Source organism: Falco rusticolus, chromosome 14 (genome assembly GCF_015220075.1).
Source record: "Falco rusticolus isolate bFalRus1 chromosome 14, bFalRus1.pri, whole genome shotgun sequence".
Lineage (NCBI taxonomy): Eukaryota > Metazoa > Chordata > Aves > Falconiformes > Falconidae > Falco > Falco rusticolus.
Genome location: NC_051200.1, coordinates 102,325 through 124,886, shown reverse-complemented (window position 1 = coordinate 124,886; position 22,562 = coordinate 102,325). Strand labels below are relative to the sequence as shown.

Below are 22,562 nucleotides of genomic sequence, written 5' to 3'. Positions count from 1 at the left end.
AGAAGCATGACACGTAGAGGCTGGAAAGCCACGGGGAAAGGGAAAGAGGCAGCTGGCTTAGGGAGGCACAGAGAGAGGCAGAGGCTACAGGCTCAGCCATTTTTCAAACCAATTAAGTTTCCTTCATTGTTTTAAAATTAAAAAAGGAAAAAATAAAAGAAACGCCAACCCTCGCCCTACCCCCACTTCCTTCACGGAGACCTTGAACAGAGCAGACAGGAACCACAGGTGTGGGCAGCATCTGCGACGGCCCCAGCAGGCAGCACTCAACACACCGCATTAGAAAATAGATTAGTAAAACAAAAAAATACACTTTTTCACAACGAGTTTGAGATTTGGTCAGTAGCGTGTTGGGGTGGGTGGGAGAGGAGGGGCAGCTCCCACCACCAGCGGGGTGTGCATGGGGCCAGGCACAGCAGCCCAGGCCTGGTCCTGGGACCCCCCCTCCACCCCAGGGTGGGACAGGCCCAGCCTGGCTGCAGGGTGGCAGCGGCTGCAGGCCGGGCAGCTCTGGCCCCACGGGCAGTGGCAGGCCAGGGCTCCTTCCCCAGTATGCACCAGTGGGGAGCAGCTGAAGGCAGCTGCAGGGCAACTGTGAACCAGCGGCTGGAGGCCAGGGCAGCAGCTCTGCCCTCTCACCTAGGAGAGGAGACCCCGGCACTACAGGAGAGAGGGCAGCGCTGGTTGCCACATTAATACTGGTTCACCCGCTGCCAGGCACAGCCCAGGTCGACACTGTAAGGGGCCAGGGAACAGGAGCAAGTTGGGAGGCACACATCAGGCCCTGGAGGGACAACACTCCCCGCTGCGCTCTGCTCCATGCCACTGTTGAAAGCAGGATGGCATATGAGGCCAGGGAAGGAGCAGCAGCAACTTCATGCTGCCAGGCAGGAGCATCACGGAGAAACAAGCAGGACATTCTCCACCTGCCACTCGCTCACCTCATGTCTGCAGAGAGGCACAGGACCCAGCACTCATGGTACAGGATCAACAGCTGCCAGGACACAAAACAGCCTTCCCTCCATCACCGGCCTCTGCAGGGACCCGCAGACACAAGGCTCTTCTCAGCCTGGCTGCCAGATGCAGGACAGGGAGCGTCACAGTGGAAGAGGAGCCCTGCCACAGCACAGAGGTCTCCCACCACGGCCCAGCCCTGGCCTCTCCCCCCTCCTCTGCCAAGGCGATGCAGATGGCCAACACCAGACAGCCAGTCCCCGAACAGCTGGCAAAACCCAGGGAAGATTCAGGCTCTGAAAGCCAGTCGAGGATGGCTGAGAAATGCAGGGTAAGGCAGGGAGGACACAGGAACATGATGACATGACACAGAATCGGGGCAGAGGTTCTGCAGAGCAGCAGCTGAGTGGCATGCCACAGCCTGGCAGGCAAGGGGAGGGCACGCCTGTGCTTGGCGCAGGCACCCATGAGCAAATGCAGCCCTGGCACTAGCTAGAAAGCCAACAGCACAGGCAGGCCCTCCCCTGCAGCTTGATACACCCCTTGCACAACTGGGGTGGAGACAAGCAGCAGGAAGATGGGCTGCCCTGCTCCCCCCCTCAAGCCCCTGGGTCAGGCATGAGCCCCGGGAAAGGATGGGAAGGAGTGCCCCCGCCACAACTGCTCTTGTGCAGGCCAAGTCACATGAAAAGAAGGAACATGGGAAGGAAGCTACTTTAAAAACCACTGCCAGCAGAACACACCTTCCCGGTTGTTTTGGCCCTTTTGGCACCGAAATGTCTCCCGACAACCCCTGCCACGTTAACCAATAAAACAATGCCACAGATTAGAGGAAGGAGGGAGGAGGGGAGAGAGGACACTACTGCCATAAATTGGCTTTCCTCTTCCCATCAGGATTCCTCAGCAGTAGAGAGCAGGCCGACCCTAACATCGCTCCTGAGCTGCTTGACCACAAGTCATCTTGTCAGAATTGGGGCCAGATGGAGGACAGCCCCAGCCACAGAGCCAGTACTTGGCATCCAGGACAACCTGCAGAGCAAGAGGTCCTGCCTCGGCCCACAGGCAGACCAGCCTCAGTGGTGGCGAGTGCCCCTGGGTGACCAAGGAGGGCCACTCACCCTCATTATCCTTTGACACCATGCAAGGCCAGTGCCAGCCTGCACTGCCTGTGCATCAAGGCGAATAATGACTAAAGCAAAATGGCCATGAGGAATCGTTTGCCTGCCATCCAGCCCATCTCCTCCTCTCCTCTATCACTTCCAGCTTTGATTAGACAAAACAAGAAAGTTCTCCCTTTCAAGCAGATGCTAGTGCTCTGCTTGCCCAGCATTCTGGGATGGGACCGGGAGCTCCCCAGATGTTAGCTGCTTCTGCTCCGGCATCTCAGCGTTGCTCAGGGATGGTGCAGGGACCTGAAGAAAGAAGACAGCAGTGACTTGCGTGAATACACCCCAGTACAGAGCATGTTTGAGCACACAGACACGTGGCCCTGCTGCCCTGGTCCTGTCTTCAGCTCCACCAGGCAGAGGTCTCAGCTGCGCTTGGGAGAAACCAGGGTCCACCAAACAGGCAAAACAGCAGCTCCATTAAGATCTGGAGCACTGGACTCTGGAGGCCTCCTGTCCAATCACATCCTTAATGCAGGGCTAATTTCAAAGGCAGAGTAGGCTGCTCAGGGCCATATCCAGTGGGGCAATAGCTTTCTCCAGCAATGGAGATTCTACATCTGCAAGGGCCCTTCCCAGGGACAATCCTTTAGCTTGCACTCAGTGCCAAAACAAGATGCCTGTAATCTCCCACCCCTCCTCGACCCCTCCTAGCTTCCATAGGTGCCAGCTCCCGGGACTAAGATCTCCAAAAGCACAACCAGCTGTGACTTCCTTTGAGGAAATCAAAGGAAATCAAGAGATGCTCATTTCCAGGGCCAGAGCAGAATGAGCTTTTTATCAGCAGCCTCTCAACAAGGCCCCCCCCAAGCGTTGTTTTGTTCATGCTAAGTCACAGTATCTGCTTTCTCTCTGCTGACCCAAAGCACCAGCAACTCCAAGCAGATGCCGCCCACTCACCCCCCACATGGAGGGAATCACTCACAGCACTCAAGTGAGGAAGGCTGCCATCCTTCTGTGGAGCTCTGCTCTCCTCTGCCTGCCCACCAGAGTCCTGAGCAGCGGTGGGCTCTTGAGTGCTGGGCCCCCGTGGGCATGACTCCTCCTGAGCTGTGCTCTCTTCTTGCTGCAAGATGCCCCGTCTGTCCAAGACACTACAAGAACAGAATCACACCATCAGAGACCCACACCTCCCCTGAAGCTAGTGAACTTTTCCTGGCAGAAAAAGTGCTGGTGGAAAACAAATGTCAGGTCAAGAAGTTCCACTCCAAAACAGGCTGTGCACAGCCAAACCTAGTTTACAGCGTCTACATTCCTCCTGTGAAAACCAAGCCCCTTGGAAAGCAGTTCAGAGCGTGGGATCCCACCAAAACGAGTGCCCTGGAAAGCACCTTCGCTCCATATATTGCCCCAGGTAAGGGGAGCCACTCCCCCACTGGCTCCCCAAGGACATGGTGATCAGCAGCACGTCACAAGCTAGAACCACTGAAGACAGGCAAGGAAGGCAACACAAGGCCTTCCACCCCAGAGCATCCAGCCCAACTGACCTCTGGAAGCCTCATACACACAGAGCGCTGGCAGAAAAGCAGCCAGGCCTTGTACCCAAGCAAGGGGAGCTACACACAGTCCTACACCGGGCTCTGGGGGAAAACATGGCAGGGTGGCCCCTTGAGAGCTTACCTGGGGGGAAGAGGCCCACAGAGCACCTCACAGCAGTTCTTCACTATGTTGCCATGGCTGTAGGGATTCTGCACGCGGTTCTTCCCAGTCCAGGACCCCTTAATCTGCAACAGTCAGGGCACAAGCTCAGGTCTGCTTCACCAATCACCAGCCCCAGCCCACGGAGCCCTGCCTTCAGGCCACAGGCCACGTCAGCAAGGTGGACACAACCGTGACATGCTGAGGAAGTGACGAAAAATGGAGATGGCTCAGAGGAACAAGAAGAGTCTACTTACATCTTCATTGGTTGTCTGATTCAGTGCCACCAGGAAGGTGTGGAACCCAGTCAACCCCACCACTGACCACAGGGTGAAGAAACAGATGAGCACTTCCAGTACAGTAAGGACAGTTAAGGACTGGGAACAGCCTGGCAACAGTCCCAGCCCAGCTGTGTCACTACCCCCAGGCACACTATCCTAACTCCTTTTCTTTTCCTAGACATGGTTTTCCATTTTACCTTCCTCCCAAAAGCCACAAAATCACTCCCCACCTTGTAGTCACAGGGGAAAACACCATGGAAGACTCCTTAGAGAACCCTGAGCATCAAGACTCCAGTCCCCCCAGAATGCAGCTCAAACTAACACCCAGCTTTGGAGAAGCCAACCCCTCTGCATTGTGGAAGGATATGTCCCTGGGGTTTCCTTCAACGTGTTCAGAAACCCAATCTTCAAAGATTCTGGCAATACAAAGAGAGAGGTATTTTTTTTCTCTGGAACATCACACTAAATCCTGCTCCCTTTCCCATTCCATCACCTCTGGTTTGCAACACCATCTGTATCCCCCCCTCCAGCTCCTTAGCCAGCCCAGTCATCCCTCTCTCCAGAGCCAGACTCACTCAGTGCTACGTAGACTATGTTGAAGGTGAAGATGTAGATGGTGAGGAGTGAGAGCGAGAGGATAAAGAGGTAGAAATAGCGGTAGTTCCTCTTCCCCACGCAGTTGCCCACCCAGGGACAGTGATGGTCGAAGCGCTCTATGAAAGGAAAAATGGAGATCAGCACTGCACTAGTGCAGTCCTGCCTGCCTCCAGATGCTTTACTGCCATGCCCTGAATTGAAATATTCCCAAGGCTGGCAAGGACTCCCCGGGCCATCAAGTCCAACCCCTCTGCTAACTCAGGGCCCTGTATCACGGCCCCCTTCCAGAAGGGGAGGCCACGTAAGAAAGTGCAAAATCATTTTACTAATGAGTCGGTTTGCACATTCAGATAGAGTTTAAGAGCTTTTAGTAAAGCAGCACACAGGTTAGATGACAGCCTGGGGCTCAGAAGTTCTTATCTAACCCATGTGCCCTTTACTCCTGTTGGAATAATTAGAAGAAGGTCCAAGGAACTGTATAAACACTCAAAGGACTGGGAACCTGCGGAGGAAAAAAGGGATCCAAAAGAATGGGATTTCTTCCTTGAGAAGGGATGCTGAACATGCGCCAATCATGATACGCAAAAGAGTTAAGTCTGCGATGCAGCAAGGGGAACAAAAAACAAGGGCACTCAACATAATGGCAGAATCTCTGTGCTGTTGCAAGTTGCAGCTTTCATGCAAGACACAGCTCTCCACTGGAACCCTCTAGCCCAGCAAGGCCAGCAGCTCAGTGAAACTCAGAAATGGACTGCACATTTACAAGGACAAGTTACACTTACGTTACACTAGTTATTGCCAAAGAAGTACTGGCTAAGATGAACCATCTGGCTTTAGGTTCCAAGCAAATCTCAAGCTCCTTGAGCTTCAGATGAAGCAGACTGTCCCTGTCTGTTCACACACCACCATTCTGGACTTGCTCAGCACACACAGTGTGAAACCCAATATGGAGTGAGATGGGGTGCAGGTCTCCACCTGCCCTCTTCCAAAGGCTCTCACCTAACATCCAGGTGCTGGAGCAGGCACAAGCTCTTCTACTCACCCACACAGTTGTCACAGATGCTGCAATGAGAGGCACGGGGCGGACGGAAGATCTTACATGTGTAGCAATACTTCAGCTTCACTATCTGGTTGTTGATTTGAAAGTTTTTAATCCGTGGGGGTGGGCGCTGACCCTGCGGCACGGTACCGTTGGTGGCCTCTGAGTAAGAGAACCAAGGAGAGATTGGACCTGGTGCTACAACACAACAGGCCCAGAATGACAGCTCGCCTCCCTGCTTTTCCTGCTAGTGGGATCAGAGTCTGCTGGGTCCGGAGTCAGTGGCTGCAGCTCTGCTCACGCACTCCAGAGCCAACCTGAAGGCTTGGAGGCAAGAAAAGGGATGCCAGAGCTTTCATGGGCATATGGACAGGGGCTGTGGAGGGGGCATCACCCACATCCACCAAACTTCCTCTCTACCTGAAGGATCAAGGTGCCCACACCAAGCTTCCTGCACCCCTTCCCAAAAGCAAACCAAGTCTGTATGTACATGGCTACAAGACAGAAAACAGCATGTGAAAAGGTTCCCAGAAAGGGAATTCGGTACATCACACCAACTTTTTGAGACTCAGCCGAGCAGAAATAGCCAGCAGGTGGTAAGATGCCCCATTTGGGGCAATCCTCACTTTTGGAGGGCCAGCCGGGAAGAAAGGCTCTGCAGTAAGAGTAGCCTATAGATATGCCAGAAATGCAGAGGCTTTTCCAGCCAGCTTGGCTGGCTCCGCACTCACCAATCTCCATCTCTATGAAGGCTGCCTCATCAGGCAGGGCTCTCGGGATCACCCCAGGATCACTGAAGCTTGTCCGCAGGAGCGTAGCCATGGCAAATAGGAAGAGAACTGCTGCAAACACGGGGATGGCTGGGGACAGCTGGACTGCCAGGTACCGACACCTGCAGAGAGATGTCAGGAGGCGATGAATCAGACCACTGCACAGTCTGCCTGAGCCAGGGCCTGAAAGCCTGGCAAGATGTCAGAGTCCAGACTTTTCTGAACGCTGGTTACAGCTGGAGAAGAGAAGCTGTTCAGCACTTCCTTCTGACCCCACCACCACAGGGAAACACCCCTGGGGCAGCTCTAATGACCAGCCACAATCAAAATGTTCCCCCATGTTTTTAACCAGCCAGGCACAGAATACTTTCCAGCACTTTGTTTTGTTTCCAGCTCCCATTGCTCTGAGTCACGGGCAACGCCAGAAACACAACCAGCCAACGAGAGGGATCTTGCCTAGAGGACACCTGCTGCAGCCAGCTGCCAAGGGATGGACAGCACCTCTTGGAGAAGCACACAAAGCCTAGTCTGAAAGCCCACCAGCACATCGGAATGGTGGGAATCTCTAGCTGTCCCCTAAAAAGGCAGCAGCTTCCAGTACCACAGAAATTACTTTCCAGGGATTAACCATGTCCTGTGCTTCTCAGGAACGGATCCAAGACAACCCCAGCTCGAGAGAGGAAACACAGCACAAGGTTTGTTTGCTTTATAAATACAGAAAGGTCCAATAAGGAATTATGTTGCTAATCCCGTTGACCGAGGTAGTGCAAAGGGAGCAAGGAGATTAATCTTGCCTGTGCCCCATGTCACTTCTAGACACCCACAAACATGTCTCCATGGGCAGTGCAAGCTGTGCAGAAGGCCTGTACAGAAGTCAAGGTTTAGAGATGTACTGGTCTTAAAGAAAACACATTTTTAGCCCGATTCCTTCAGAAAACCCCATTTATGGCAGCGTGAAATTTCTATGGAGTTTTTCCCTAAGGTTTGACGGAAACCCCACCCAATTCTCAACACTTGTGCAAAATCTCACCTCTCATTGCACGCCTTGTTTCCCCAGGTTCCTCTCAATGAAGCTGGGTACCCAGGCTTTCTGGTAAGCCCTGACTTCACGGGGTTGGATCCAACCCGGACTCCTGCTTTCCACAGTCGCTCTCCAAAAAAGTAGAAGGCTACTGTGATGAAAGGCATGGGATTATCCTCCCCAGTGGATCTGTCATCCTAAGCAAGGTGACTTCCATGACATCCATAGCATTAACGATTTAATTCTGGATAGCTTTCCCACCCATAGCTTCTCCGAACACAATAAAGTTTCTAGCTCCGGCTGGTTGGTTTGCAGCACCAAATTCTGCAAGCCCACCATCCACTGCAGGAAGGCTCGCCAGGCTTCAATTTGCCATTGCTTGACTCCAGTGACTGACCTCTGTGTGCAATGAGGTACAGAAAGGGCTGTATACTGAAACTACGGTATGCTTTGGCCACAGCCACAACACAAAAACCTCTACAGCGATGCACAGGGCATGTCCCTAAACCAATGTTGTTAAACACTACAAACTCTGCAGTTACTCAAAATGACACAATCCTTAAGAGTTCTCCATGTGCAGAGTCCTGCCTACATTTGAAGTGCCAGGTCAAGCAGCCAGAGGGCTGAGTTTATCGTCTTTAGGCAGCCCAAGATAACTTTGCTTTCCCTTTGCAAGGGCAAAGTCTAGAAAGAGAGCTGCAAGTCATTTGGCAATTAAAGAGAAACCTTGGATCCCATTTTGGGAAGGAACACGGGTTCATTCTTCTAAAAGCTGGACATGGTCTGCCTCAAAGGGCTGCAGCTTGACCCTTGTCCAGCTGACATGACAGCTTTAAAACTGTTACAACAACATGAACATATTACGGGCTTAAAATATGCATTCGTGAACCATGTTAAATCTGAGCCGAACCCACGCCAGAGCTTCCAGCCTCAGATATACACTAACACCTTTTAAGTTTTGTCAGTGTACTGTCAGCAAAGAGATTTATTGCCCGCAAGCACATGATCCATGCCAGGTGTACTCTTCCAGGCACAAACCTGAAAGCTTTACACAGCGACACTCAAGAATAAATGGGATCAGCCCCTGCAGCAACCAGTGCGGTCCCCATTCCATCTGCATTTGAGCCGGAGCGCGGGATGTGACTCACTCCCTGCTGACCATTTCCTACGCATCTTTGTGCCGTGGCAAGGAAAGCAGCACCATTCAGCCAGTATCCAGCCCTTCCATCCAGCTCCCAGCGAGGCGCAGGCACAGGGCAGGTTAGGTCCCCAATTCAGGGTGGGAGAGAAGCAATCCCCAGTAGCCTGCCTGTCTGCCCAGAGGTGTGCAGTCAGGGAGGACAGGGACAAAGCCCCTGAAAACACCAGATGCCTGCTCTCCTGTCTGCTGGGGAAAAGATACCTGGAAACTCACACAACGAAGGATTAACACTAGCTCCTTCAGCTGCCATTCACCAAAGCGCACGAGATGTCTGCTCAACAAAGCCATTGTCCTGTTGCCATCTTCCCTCCAGCACAAAGCAAACACCCAGGCACTGTGCCAGCTGCTCAACCCCATTGCTCAGACGTGCTCTGGCACAGCAGGTGCTCAGCAGGGCCCTCCTGCTTCCCCAGGTAGCGGGGCTGGTGGTGCTTCTGCATCCCCTCGCCTAGGCACAAACACAGCCTGGAGGCAAGGTCAGAGAGGCCTGAGTGAGACAAACCCCCACTGCACTGAAACTGTATCCTGAGACCCAACACTGAGCCTGCTGCATGTCTCCCATCCCTCCCTGTGCTGACAGGGCCTTGCTTTTAAGAAGGTGTCTTTCAGGGAATAACCCCAGACCATCTGCCATGGCAGAAAGAGCCAAGCTCCGTCCAGAACGGCTGAGCAACAGGTAAGACCACCATGCAACGTTTTGACTTGGTACTCACTAGCACTGGGGATTCTTCAGTCTATGCCTAGACTACAGCACCATCACGCTCAGCAATTCGTTCACACTGCTAAGTAACAGACATTTTAAAGATCTTTTGTTTGGGAAAGCTGAGAGTCAACAGAGACATACTGGCATGTAAGGATATTGCTCCTCCTCCACTCCCCGTGCAATATCTGTGTTCTTGAGCATTTTGTCATCTAATAGCAGACAATAACCGCACTATCACAACCCATCATCATGGGCGGGTGGGCTGTGGGGTGAGAAAGGCTTAAACAAAGAGTTCGTTAGAATAGCGGGGGTAGGGGGGTGGGGGGGGCAGGCAGCAAGAATCAGAAGCTGGGAGGTGCCACAAGTTTACAGTGCAACGGCTGCTTGACCGATTATTTTGCGACTGCTTGGGAAGGTCTGTTGTAAGCAGCACATTAAGCAAAACTCTGGAGGAAGGGGAAAACAAACAGGCCAGCCACGATGGAAGTGGACTTCAGCCACGGCCATTAGGCAGCACATCTCATGGTTGGGTCCCTCCAGGGTTCAGCGCAAGCTCTGTTGTATAATTTATTTACATCTCACTTGCAAAATACCTATTTAACTTTCCTAAACTAATGCATAACCACACTGTGTACTTGTCCTGAATGCTAGCGAAGCAAAGTCGTATCTTTACCAAACATCTGACCCTCACCAGAGCACTTACAGTCGTCTGCATTTCCCAGACCTGGGATTTTTTGCAGAGGCTGATGTACTTGCAGGAAGCATGGAAACTGTTGCTCTGAAAACCTGGGTAACCGCTGCACTGCAGTGCTAGAAGTTCAGTGCCCTTTCCTAAGCAGCACTCGGGCAGAAATGAAGCTGTCTACAGAAACTCTCCCTGTCTGTCAACAGTGACACAGAAAATGCTCGCTAGAGACCCACTTCAAATGCGGTTCCACTGTGAGCACACGCCACGTGCTTCCAACCCAACTGATGCAACAACCGACTTTAAGCAGGAAACAGAAACCTTATGCCAATGTTACTGCTCTTTTCCCAGCTACACTCACATCTCCACACAGGCACACCCCAAGACCTGTGTGGGAATGGTGGTGCTATAGAGGATGTGCACACAGCAGGGAGACCAAGGTTGTCTTCCGAAAAGGAGCCCACGTACAAGAAAAAGGGCATGCAATTAACAAACCCGGGAGCAGCTGCTTCACGCAGAAACACGTCTTCATGAGCAAAACTAGCTGAACTCTGGATACCAACAAGTTTACCTCTACCGAGAGAACCTGTAACTACTAAAAAGCACCAATCAACTTGTGTTTAAGTTTTGACAATGCTTGACATGGACCTAAGCAGAGGTAAAAGCCGTCTTCAGGAGCATGTCTTTATCAGTGCCAAACCTTGGATCCTTGGGATTTGGAAAAAACAACATTTAAAAGTTAAGTCACATGAAGTGTCACCATGGGTTTTTTCAACTCATCAGAAAACAAAAAAATTTTAATCTCTACATAGTTAAAGAAAAAAAAAAAAGTAAAGAAAGTGATAAAGTTGCTTGGTTATTGGAAAAGCAAACAGCAGCCCTTTTCCGCACTCAGGAGCCTGGCATCGCTGGCACTATCTTGCCTGTAACAGTTACAAACATCAACTGTTCGTGCTGAAAAACTGAAGACAATAGAAACCCCGTTCTCTTGCACATGCTTTGGAGAGCTAAATGGAGAACTCTCACTTCAGGAGGGCCATTACAGACACGCTGGCAAACTGCAGAGGAAACTACCAGCAGCCAGAGAGAAGACACTACATCCCATCATCTTAATTCTCAAATGGATTTTACAAGTGCTTTACCTGGGCTTCTCCTTGTGCTCAAATACCACAAGCAGAGTTGGACAACTAACCGCCCTATCACAAAAGCTGACGTACTCATTAAGTGCCTGAAATAATGCCAAGAGGATATTAAACAGAATTTTATGTGACACGTTACAGTCATAGAGTAGACCCAATTAAATATAGATCTCGGACCCTGCAGGGACCCGCCACAGCCCTTAAGCAGCAGGAGCTGCTCTCTGCCAAGGTGGTGGCGAGAGAGGTGCCCTTGGGCAGAGGACTCCAGTCACTGCAGAGCACTTCCCCAGGAGCCAGCACAGCTCTTTATCTGCTTTATCTGGGAGGGAGGAGCCAGATCTCCAGGTAGAGCATTGATAACTTAGTCAGCCCTCTAGGTCCTGTTCGCTCAGCGATGGAAAGACTTACCCAATTCCAGACCACAGCTCTACAGCCTAGAGGATAAAAACATATAAATTCCCATGCATGGGGGCTGAGATGGCCTCAGACCATTCAACTAGAGGCACAGCAGATAAACTAATGGCATTGGAGCTACTTGAAGGAAAAATAAAAACGCAAAAACAAAATAAAAAACCCCACCAGCAGCAGCCCAAACAGAGAGGCTGTCATTTCATGGCTGGGGACAACTCTTTCAGGGAGGAACGCAGCAGCTTATCTCATGACATGCGATGCCAGTCACCAACAGCTCTCCAGCAACAGCGTTTGTAATCAGAGCCCAGCCAGAGCAGCCTGGAGGGCGAGGATCAAACCCGCACTGGCTCAGATCGAGTAGCAAGACATTTTCTGGCTTCAGGCATCCCCAAGCCTTGTTTAGACAAGGTGTGACTGCGCAAGTGATTCAGCTGAATGAAATAAGCATTCACAACACAGGCACCCCTACAGCGAGTGTATAAGAATTAAAAGGACTCCTCTACCCACCACAGTCTGCTTCACTCCAAAACCAGATCCTAACAACCCAAATTGTTCCTCTGTAGCACAGACTTTAAGGGGGAAACCATGAATTTCCACACAAACACGAAAGAATCTGCCAAAAGCCAAAAGAAATGGGTAACACAGCAAAAAGATCAAGGCTGAGACCCTTATGCAAAAGCACCCTAACACATGCAGAAGGCATACAGGGTAAGCAGGGCTCTTGAGCAGCCAAGCTGCTCATCTTCTCAGCTCGGTCACTGAAACAGAGACGTTGCAGAGTGTTTCTGGCTGGGAAGGCAACATTTCATCCCCATCCCAAATTCAAAAATCCTCAAACAAATCAAAACAAAACCATCTCATTCAAACAGAAAGCATTAAGGTCCACACACTGAGACAATCTAATAGATACTTTGAATTTTCCCAAACTTTTCCCCATCTCCCCAGTTGAAACTACTCAGCCATTTTAACTAAAAATTCAAGAGATGATTCCTCTCCCAGCAAAACTTCCCCTGGGCCAGCAGCCCCTGCAAAGACCACCCTCCAGCTCCACGCAGAATGCACGTCTCTGAGCAAGTAAGGACATGAGCAACCCCTCTGCCTCCCAGAGCATGGGAAGAGGCTTCTCCAGGAATTTCCAGTCACGTACCTGCTGCACCCATGGCCAAACTAACCATCACACTGCCAGCTCTTCCAACAGCTAGGACTGGAAAAGCAGCCTGGGTTCGCTCTGTCCTGCACAACCACGGCAGGCAGCTGGCAAAGGCAAACATGGTAGAGCGGGATGTGGCTTCGCTCTTCTGTTAAGGACAGGCTCCGCAGGGAGCAAGAGCAATTATCCCTCACAATAAGTGTTTCTGGAGCCGTAACACTTACTAGTTCTTCCTGCAAGGCAGGAAGTCTTAACCCCATTTTTCAGATGGGAAAAAAAACAAAAAAACCAAACAACAAGACAAACAGTGGTGTCATTTCATACCTTTAAATTTGAATTCAGACTGAGTCAGGGATAATTTGGGCTTTCCACACTCAGGAACCCCAACACCCTGCATTACAGTTGTACAGCACCTGCCTCCAAAGCTACAGGACAAACCAGCCTCATACCTGACCAAGGCCCGACATTAGCCACTTCATTGTTGCTGTTGGGATGTGGCAAGCCTCAGCAGAGTGTTCCAGAAAGCCCTTTCCAAGGCTGCCAGCGGCATCCACTAAACAAGAGGAGCCAGGGAGAGCAATGCCAGGCCAGGGGAAGTTGAGACAAGTTCCCTTGTCCAGGGAAGATGTCTAGGAGGCCAGCATCTGGGCTGAGTGCTTTACTGGAGGAATAGCCAAGGCTTAACGAGGGAGCAGTTTCTTCCACTTGCTTTCCTGGCTTAAAGAGCTTTTGCATTACCCAACACCATTTAGAGTCCCTGCCTCCCTAAGAAACATGCTGAAGGAGACAGAGGAAGGAAAGTTTCAGAGTTGTTTAGCTGATCCAAGCTTATCTTCAAACCAGGCAAGAGGGGCATTCTGCCCCCTCCCCACAACATCAGTACTTAGGTAAACACAGAGGTAAACACAGGCTGTTTTTTTCTTTTTGTTTGGTTTGTGTTTTGGGTTTTTTTTTTGTAGGATTAATCTAAAGCCAGATCAGTTCCCCAGCCCCTCACATGGGCAAGTGGTGGGGAAGGGGCAGGTCCTGCTCTTTTAGCAGTGTCCAAGACTTTGGCTGCAGGTCTTCAGGCCACTGAGCTGATCTAAAAGGGCAGCCGGATCCTCTCCAAACACGAGGACTCCAGCTGGCAGGAGGGCCTGCTGTAGTGCAGCATTCTGCAACACCCAGCTAGCAGGCAGCTGCAGGGCAAGTTGGATCAGTGTTAAACCCCAGTGCCACCGAGCTCACTCCTTTTTTGTTAATTCTCCGGTTGGGTCACCTCCCTCATTGGCCTCAGCTGGGGGCTGCATGCACACCCAGCCGGTAGGGACACAGGCTCAGGCCATGCTGGCCTGGGCTGCTGCAGCAGCAGCGCCCTTGCACCCCGGCTACCCCTTGGTGACAAGCACATGCCCGAACCCCCGTCCCCTCTAGCTGTGTTCAGTGCAAGGGGATGCAAGTCCCAAACACAGGGAAGCCGAACCGGTCAGGACGAAGCGCTAGCCTCACCCCATGGGCAGAGCTGGGGGAAAGCTCCAGTGGGGCCCATCCTCCCCAAGAAGCTCCAGGGTCAATCTGTTGAGGGCAAAGAGGCAGATCCTGCCACAGCCAGCCGCAGCGTGCTGGGCTCCCCCCTCTCTCCCAAGGCCACCGGGCAGGCGAGCCCTGGGCAAGCTCAGTCCCTGGGCTGTGGGGTCACCGGGCCGCCGCGGGCAACTCACTCAAAGGCAAAGAAGAGGGCGCAGGTGCCGAGGATGAGGAAAAGCGTCAGGTAGAAGATGCCCTTCTGCCGGGCCATCATGATGCGGCCGTCGCAGCAGAAGGTGTTCCTGCCCGGCAGCTTCTCCCATTTCCGAACCACCTTCTTCCTCGCCACCATCACCGACATGGCGGGGCCGTCACTGGGGCGACAGCGGCCGCCACACGTCCAGGCACTGCTGCTCCGCCACCCGCGCCCCCGGCATCATCTGGGGCCTCGCTGGGCTCGGCTGGTCTGGGGGCTGCGGGGAGAGGGAAAGCGCCTCAGCACCGGGGCGGCGGCCCGGGGCGGCGGGGGGCTCAGCGGCTGGGGGCGGCGGCCGTCTCCAAAGAAACCCCCGCGCCCCGGGAGGGGTGTCGCCATGGAAACCCACCGGGGAGGGGGGTGGGCAGGGCGCGGCCCGGGGGACCCAGGTGGGGGGGAGCGACGGGGCGGGGCAGGGCAGCCCCCGCCCCGCCGGGCCGGGCCGGGCCCCAGGCCCGGGAGGGGAAGGGAAGGGAGGGGAAGAGAAGGGAGGGGGCCCGCGCCGCCGCCGCTCACCCTGTGCCGGTGCGGGCAGCACCGGGCGGGCCGGGCCGGGCCGGGCCGGGCGGGCCGCTCCGCTCCCTCAGCGCCGCGGGAGGGGCCGCCACGCCCCGCGCCGCCGCGGAGGCGGGGCCTTGCCGGCCATTGGCCCCGCCGCGCCCGCCGCCCCGCCCCGCCGCTCCCCGCCTTCTCATTGGCCGCATGCGACGTCACTCTGCGGCTGCTCCCCCCGCCCCGGTGCGGACACGGGGAGGCGGGGCGAGGGCGGGGCCCTGCACGTGGCCGGGGGCGGGGCAGCCTCTGGGCGGTGGGCGGGGCCGGGGAACCCCTCCTCCCCCGGTTTAGCCCGGCCCTGCTCCGGGGGTTCCTGCCAGACCCTGCCGGTGCTACCCTACCCAGACTCCACCCCGCCCCAGCGGCCCGGCCGCCGCCTCCCCGCTCCGCTCCCCTTTTTCCGTTATCTCGTAGCGGGCGCCCACGACGCCACTTTCCCTCCGTCGAGCCGCAGTACGGCGGGGAGTGCCCCGGGTCGGTCCCGCCGACGGGCTGTCCCCCTGTTCCAGCTGCCAGCCCTACGCCCGCATTTTGGGGCCGCGCACCCGTTGTCGCACCGTTTCGCAGGCCCGGACCCGGGGGTTCGGCGCAAGGAACCCCCACGGTGTCCCGCCCCACGCACACGCGGCGCTGTCCGTGGGTACGTGGCTGCCGGCGCTTCAAATGCGGAGGGAAAGCGGAACTTTTCCGGCGGTTGTTGCTATGGAGACTGAGGAAGATGGGGCACAGCCCGTCGCCTCCCTCCACAAACCGCCCCCTGCCCTGAAGCCCCTATTTTGCGCCCAACCCGGGCGCAGGCAGGGATGGAGGAGGAGGAGGACGGATGCGCAGGGGCCCGGCCGCCGGAGCAGCTCTGCGGGGCGCTGGCCTGCAGGCGACCCGGTGACACTCGCACTCCCTGGCAGCGACCTGCTCCTCTGCCCCGGCCCCCACCGTGCCGCTGGCGGCCACCGGCCGCTGACACCCCTTCGCGCCCAGAACGGCTTCCACCGGCGAGGCATCAGGGCCCGGGAAACGCGCCAGCCTCGGGGGACGGGTCGCGCCGCGTGGGCTTCGGCTGCACGGGGTGCTGGGCGTCCCGGCGGCGCGGGTGGGAGGGCGGCCGCGGCCCGGGGAAGGCCAGACCCTCCCCCGCCGTCGCCGGTCGCTCGGTCGCGCCGGCCTTCAGGCGCGGGGCGGGGGCTGCGGGCGGCCTCCGGGTGCGCGGCCCGATGGGAGGGACGCCCTCGGCAGCGCCTGCGGCCAGGCGGAGGCCGGTCCGCCCCGGGGTCCCCAACCGCGGCCGGGCCGCTGCCCCCACCCACCAGGCCCCGCTGCCACGGTAACCGTGACGTCAGGCAGGGCGGCGGAAGCGCGGCGGGTGGTGGCAGCGCCGTGCTTTGCGGCAGGTCGCAGCGCGGTGCTTTCCGGCTCGCCCGGCGTGCGGCGCGATGGCGGAGGAGGACTGGCTGGGAGTGGAGGCGGCCCCGAGCGCTAGCGAAGGCGAGGATGAGGTGAGCGGGGCCGGGCTCGGCTCCCCAGGCAGCTGCCGCCGCTGCTGCATGCGGAGCTCCGGGCGCTCCCCCGTCCCGTGCGTCCCGGGGCGGCTGCGGGCATGGCCGGGGACGCCGAGGCCTGGGCGGGAGCAGGCTGGTACCCGGGGCGAGGCCGGGCGGTGGTGGGGCACCGGGCAGCAGGCGCCGCTGCCGGTAGCGCTGGCCGGGGCTGCCTTTGCGGCCGTGCTCCGCGGCTGCTTTGCTGGGCCTCTGCCGGGGCAGGGCTGGGCTCGATAACCGGGGCTGCTGTGTGCCAGGGGCAGGAGGACGGCGAGCGGCGGCACCGGCGGCTCCTGGAAGCGGTCAGCTCCCTCTCCGGACGGAAGCGGTGAGTGCAGGGTGTTTGAGGAGGTCCCGTGGCTCGGCCCTGCGGCTCTTGCAGCAGCCACACTGCAGTTCCTCCCCGTTGCCCCTGCGGGGCTGCGCAGGAGTGCTTTGGAAAAAGGGGCAGGTGGGAGGGCACTCGGTTCCCTGGGCCCAGCTCTTCTGCCTGTGCCGCAGCTGCAGGTGGGAGGAGAAGCACATGGTGGGGACGCGAGGAGACTTTTGGTTTATTTTCTTTCTTCTCGTAGGCGGAAGCTGGCTGAGCGTACAGAGGCAAGCGTGCAGGTGTCAGAGTTCAATGTCAGCTGCAAAGGTAATATCCCTGGGAAGCTGGGCAGAGCTTCTGCTGTCAGACTGAGGCCACACAGCCCACCCAGAGCTAACAGCTTGGGATTTGCTGTGTCTGCCCTGGACCTTTGGGCTGAGCGCAGCTTCAGCCCCTTGGCGATGCCACACCTGTGTTAACGTGTGGGACCTTGTGTAGGTGCTGGGGAGAAGCTGGTTCTGTCTGAGCTCCTGCAGCCTATCCGTCCTAAATCCGCCCTGAGCAGCGTGAAGAACGAACTGACCAGAGTGAAGCAGAAAAAGGCAGTGGAGCTGCCACTCAGCAAAGAGGAGGCAAAGCGGGTGAGTGGGCCTGTGCAGGCAGCAGAGAGAAGTTCTGACCTTACAGGGCAGCACAGCTGCATTCCTGAGTGCTCCTCTACTCCTCTCTGATGCTGAAAGGCTTTCCTTGCTCTTTAAGTCAGCTTTTCTCTACTCACCCTTTTCCCTTCTCACCCGTGCCTACAGGTCGTGAGGGAAGCTGCCTACGTCAGGACCTCTAAAGATGTGGGCAAATGGCAGCAGGTGGTTTTACAGAACCGACGGGCGGAACAGCTGGTTTTCCCTCTGAAGCAGGAGATTGCTACAGTTGTACCCCTGGAGCAAGCGGCTTCAGCTTGGAAGGTGGGTGCTGTTGTGTGTCCTGCAGCTCCCTCGATTTGGCTGGGGCAACTCAACATCTCCTGACTACACTGAGAGGGATGAGGTAGGCATGAGGAAAGCCCAGCCTGTAGCTGAGGCTCTAGGCAGGTGCGTGCTGAGCTTGGGAAGATTAAAAGGGAAGTCTTCAGTGTTCCTCCCTTGTAGCAGATGTGTAAATGCTGTCTGGGAGAAGCCAGGTAAGGCATGAGCAGAAGGCTTAGAGCCTGCTCTGTCTCCTACCTTCTTTTTAGACTCTCGGCCCTAGATACACAGGCTGAGTCTGCAGTTTCTCAGTCCTTGGGCTGAGCCAGGTGCCTGCTAGTAGCCCTCAGCCACTTGTGCTGAAGCTGAGGGGGGATTTGGTTTCCCAAAGCCTGCGCATTTGTGAATCTTCATTATGAAAGAAGGATGCTTTGGGTATTGAATGTGAGTTCCCCTGGGGGTTGTGGTGCTGGCAGGAGAGTTGCTGTCATCCCTTTGAGTTCTCCCAGTTGTCCAGATGCTCAGGTGAGAGACAGCCCCTGCCAAGCCCCCAACATTCACAGCACTCGCTTTGATCTGCCCAAAGATCCCTTTCTGTTTTGGTGGGACATGGGTGTTGTGTAACCTGGACCTACTGCTGCATGCTTCTTGTCAGTGCTATGCGGCCAGCACTGCCTGTCAACTGCAAGCCTGTTTATCTCTCCTGGGAGGAATTCTGTCTGCCGTAACCTGGTGCAATGGCTGGGAGGGTGCTTCGGCAGGCCCACAGTGAGCCTCAGGCTGTTGCGTGGGATCTGTGAGCAGAATTGTGGCCCCAGCCCCCAGGAGGAGGGGGGCACACTTCTCCAGGCCCTCCCATGGAGCTGCTCAGGGACACTTGGAGGGATGGGGACATCTGGAGAAGCATTGGCTCTCACAGTTCTCATCGTGCTCTTGCTGTGTCGGTTCTGTCCCAACAGGCCCGAACTCCCCTGGAGCAGGAGATCTTTGGACTGCTCCACAAGACGCAGCAGCCCATCACAGACCCACTCCTGACACCAGAGGAGACAGCCTCGCTGCAGGCAATGAGCTTGGAGGAGGTGAGCGCTCCCCCAGCCCCTGCCATGCCCTGGCTCTGGAGGCCTCTTCTTTGGTGTTTGCCCTCACTCTGAGTTCCCTGGCAGGCCCGGCAGCGGCGGGCTGAGCTGCAGAAGGCTCGGGTCATACAGTCCTACTATGAGGCTAAGGCTCGTCGAGAGAAGAAAATCAAGAGCAAGAAGTAAGGTTCTGTCATTGCTGGGCTTGGTGTGATGGAAGAGAGCTGGGTCTTGCCACTGGAGCTGGCCCTGCCCAGTGCATGGGTATGGCCAAAACATGGAGGAAGACAGAGCCAGTCCTCTCCTTTCTGGGATCTGCAATGTATCAGGCAGCTTCCTGCCCAAAACAGTGCTGTGTTCCCAAAGGCCTCCCCAGAACCGTGAAGCCTCGCTCACCGGCTCTCCACCCTTGTGTTGCAGGTACCATCGTGTGCTGAAAAAAAGCAAGAGACGCAAGGCCTTGAAGGAGTTTGAGCTGCTGCATAAGTTGGACCCCGAGGCTGCCTTGGCAAAGCTGGAGGAGCTGGAGCAGCTCAGGATGCAGGTGCTGCTTTTGCACTTCTCCCACACCCCTTGGGAAGTTCCTGCCTGTGAAGGTGCTCTTTCTGATGCTTCTCTCTTCCTCCCAGGAACGCATGAGTCTTAAGCACCAGAACAAGGGAAAATGGGCCCGCTCCAGGGCCATTATGGCTAAGTATGACCTGGAGGTGAGATCACAGAAGAATTTGGGTTGGGAGGGACCTTCAAAGACCATCCCATTTAACCCCCCTGCCATGGGCAGGGGCACTTCCCACAAAACCAGGTTGCTCAGAGCTGTTTTCAGCCTGGCCTTGAACACTCCCATGGATGGGACATCCACAGCTTCTCTGGGCAACCTGTGTCAGTGCCTCACCACTCTCATCGTGAAATATCTCTTCCGCATGTCCAAGCTAAATTGCCCTCCTTCAGTTTAAAGCAGTTGCCCCTTGTCCTGTCACTACAGACCCTAGTATAAAGTCTCTCTCCATCTTTCTTATAAGCGCCCTTTATATATTGAAAGACCCAATAAGGTCCCCAATGCTGGTTGGAGAAGGGGGAGACAGGTGGGGGGGGGGTTAAGGAAGGTGGGCATGTTGTTTCTGGGCTGCGTTAGAAACATCTTGATCCCCTCCCAGGCCCGCAAGGCCATGCAGGAACAACTTGCCAAGAACAAGGAGTTGATGCAGAAGGTGCGAGTGGAGCTGCCTGAGGAGGAACCAGGTGATGTTCCTGAGGAGGACCTCACATCAGTGGCTGTCCCCACCGTCCCTGCGGGTGCCGGCAGAACTAATCCCTGGATGCTGGGCAAGCCCAGTGGCCCAGCCGAGGAGCCCGAGGTACAGGAGGGTCTTGGAGACTTTGCGGTGCCTGGTGCTGCGGAGAGCAAGGAGGAGATGGAGGAGGAGGATGAGGAGGTGTCAGAGGAGGAAGCTCTGTTACAAGACTTTGCGCAGAAACGGCACGTGCGGCAGCAGCGGGCAGGGAGCCCTGAGGGACAAGGTGAGGAGCTCACACCCCGCAAGTGCAGTTTGGTGTGCTGCAGGGTTGGGCAGGGGAAAGGGGGTCGTGGGACTGTTTTCTGGCCTGTTTCACACAGTTGTCCTGCTCCCTCCCTGCTTGTGGGTGACTTTCTCACCTGATGCCTCAATGCGCAGGTGCTGATGAGACTGATGCGGTTTCTGAACTGCGGAGGGACAGCCCTGTCCACCCTGTCTGTGCGGAGGACCAGACAAGTGTCAGGATCGAGCAGCCTTCCCAGGCCCAGGCGGAGATCCTGCTGTTGGAGCAGCTGGGCAGGGTGCAGACGATGGAGGACGCTGAGGCTCTGGCCTCAGAGGAGCATGTGGAAGAGCTGGAGAAGCTGGGGGCTGCAGGAGCAGAGGAACAAGTGCAGCAGCAGGAGGAAGGCAGAGCTGAGGAGAGACGTGTCAAGAAACCACCAGCCAAGAAGAAGATCATTAGCCTGCAGGCTGTGCTGTCTGGGAAGTCCCAGGAGGTTCAGTGCCCCAGCCTGCCTGTGGTCATGGAGGAGGAGGTGATCAGGATGGGCCTACCCCTTGGTCCCTGGGCAGGGCTGGCTGCAGGGGACTGATTTGTCTCTCCACAGGAGGGTGGCATCGACCAAAGAGGGGTGATCGCAGAGGCCTTTGCTGGGGATGACGTGGTCGCTGACTTCCGCCAGGAGAAGCACAAGGCAGAGCAGGCTGCAAAGCCGCAGCCAGTGAACCTGGTGCTGCCGGGCTGGGGTGAGTGGGGAGGCACAGGACTGAAGCCCAGCACCAAGAAAAGAAAACGGTAAGTATGGAAGAGCTGCAGCAACATGCTTCAGCCCAGCACTGGGATCTGACATCTCACTTGCCTGGCAGATTCCTGCTCAAGCCACCCCCAGCCCCTCCCAGGAAGGACCAGCACTTGCCCCATGTCATCATGAGCGAGCGGCGCAACATCCATGTGGCAGCACATCAGGTGGGTGATGCCCAGCCTCCGCAAGTGGTAGCAGCAAGTACTCCAGCACCCAGGCCCGCCCAGAACCTTGCTGTGACCCGTTCCCAAAACCTCCTGAATCCCTGCCGGTAATCCCTGCTCCACAGGGAGTTACCCCACTGCACTGTTTCCCTGCAGGTCAGTGAGCTGCCCTTCCCCTTTGAGAGGCACCAGCAGTTTGAGCAGAGCATCCGGACGCCTGTGGGCCCCACGTGGAACACGCAGCGTGCCTTCCAGAAGCTAACTACCCCCCGCGTCATTACCCGAGCGGGCCACATCATCCAGCCCATCTCCGCTGAGGATGTCCCTGACATGGCCACCGAAGCTGGCAGTGGAGCCAAGCCAGCGCTAGAAATTGCGCCCAAGCAGCCAGAGCAGCCCTTTCGCCACCCGCGCAGGAGAGCACAATAGCTCCATGCCCATGTGTGCTTGGACTGGAGCAGGCAGAGGAACCAGGAGAGGCTCCTTGTTCTGTCTGGTGCCTTCTACCCGTTCCCCCCATCCCAATAAAATCTCCTGGGCTGCCTTGTCTGAGCGGTGTGTGTGGCTGCCCTAGCAGTGCCCGGGGACAGGACAGCTGGTGCCCTCCTGCCTGTCCTTGGGGCCCCATGCAGCGCAGGGTGCTTTGGCCGGGTGTAACAAACAGCTCCTGGGCCAGGCCCGGGAGGTACAGCTCAGGCTTGCAACTGTGACAAGGGGGTGGAGCAGCTGCCAGTGCTCAGTCGGGGCTGGTTTTTCACCTGCCCTGTGGTTTTGTCTTTCATACTCCCATTTTTTTAATATATAAATGGGGGTTTATTATTACTATTTTTTTTTAATCATAGCTGAAGGGGCTTTCTCACAGCCCTGCTGCGCAGAACAGCTCCTTGGGCCTGTCGCAGTTCCAGGGTAACTTCTGCCCAGCTCTAATCAACCCAATTCCCTGGAAAACAGGTCCGTGAGGGGGTGCAGGTGTGCTGCAAACGCTGGGAGCTGGCTCTGCCCCTGGCGCAGCCACCCAGGCCTGCTGCTGCGGGCTCGGTGTCCTGCCCACTACACCTCTCAGAGGGTGACAGCAGGGTGCTGGTGTGTCCAGCACTAACGGAGGGGTGTGCCAGAGCCT

The 22,562-nt window shown here is 56.0% G+C and overlaps 2 protein-coding genes across 2 annotated transcripts; one reads left to right on the top strand and one right to left on the bottom strand.

The window, feature by feature from the left end:
• Positions 1-99: 99 nt before the first annotated feature.
• ZDHHC9 (zinc finger DHHC-type palmitoyltransferase 9) lies at positions 100-15,138 on the bottom strand. Its single transcript, XM_037408574.1, has 11 exons — positions 15,037-15,138; positions 14,459-14,737; positions 6,407-6,567; positions 5,679-5,837; positions 4,615-4,752; positions 4,407-4,455; positions 4,016-4,118; positions 3,741-3,844; positions 3,046-3,214; positions 942-2,366; positions 100-825 (listed from the first exon to the last, which is right to left on the bottom strand). The coding sequence occupies exons 2-10, from the start codon at positions 14,623-14,625 to the stop codon at positions 2,262-2,264; spliced, it is 1,155 nt and encodes a 384-aa protein (XP_037264471.1). The 5' UTR covers positions 14,626-14,737; positions 15,037-15,138; the 3' UTR covers positions 100-825; positions 942-2,261.
• Positions 15,139-16,463: 1,325 nt separating this feature from the next.
• UTP14A (UTP14A small subunit processome component) lies at positions 16,464-21,991 on the top strand. The gene is made up of 14 exons (XM_037408569.1): positions 16,464-16,568; positions 16,868-16,938; positions 17,183-17,247; positions 17,419-17,561; positions 17,727-17,882; positions 18,842-18,961; positions 19,046-19,140; positions 19,379-19,502; positions 19,588-19,665; positions 20,113-20,476; positions 20,632-21,011; positions 21,084-21,271; positions 21,343-21,442; positions 21,599-21,991. Exons 1-14 carry the CDS (start codon positions 16,506-16,508, stop codon positions 21,869-21,871), a joined length of 2,220 nt encoding a protein of 739 aa, XP_037264466.1. The 5' UTR covers positions 16,464-16,505; the 3' UTR covers positions 21,872-21,991.
• Positions 21,992-22,562: the final 571 nt, after the last annotated feature.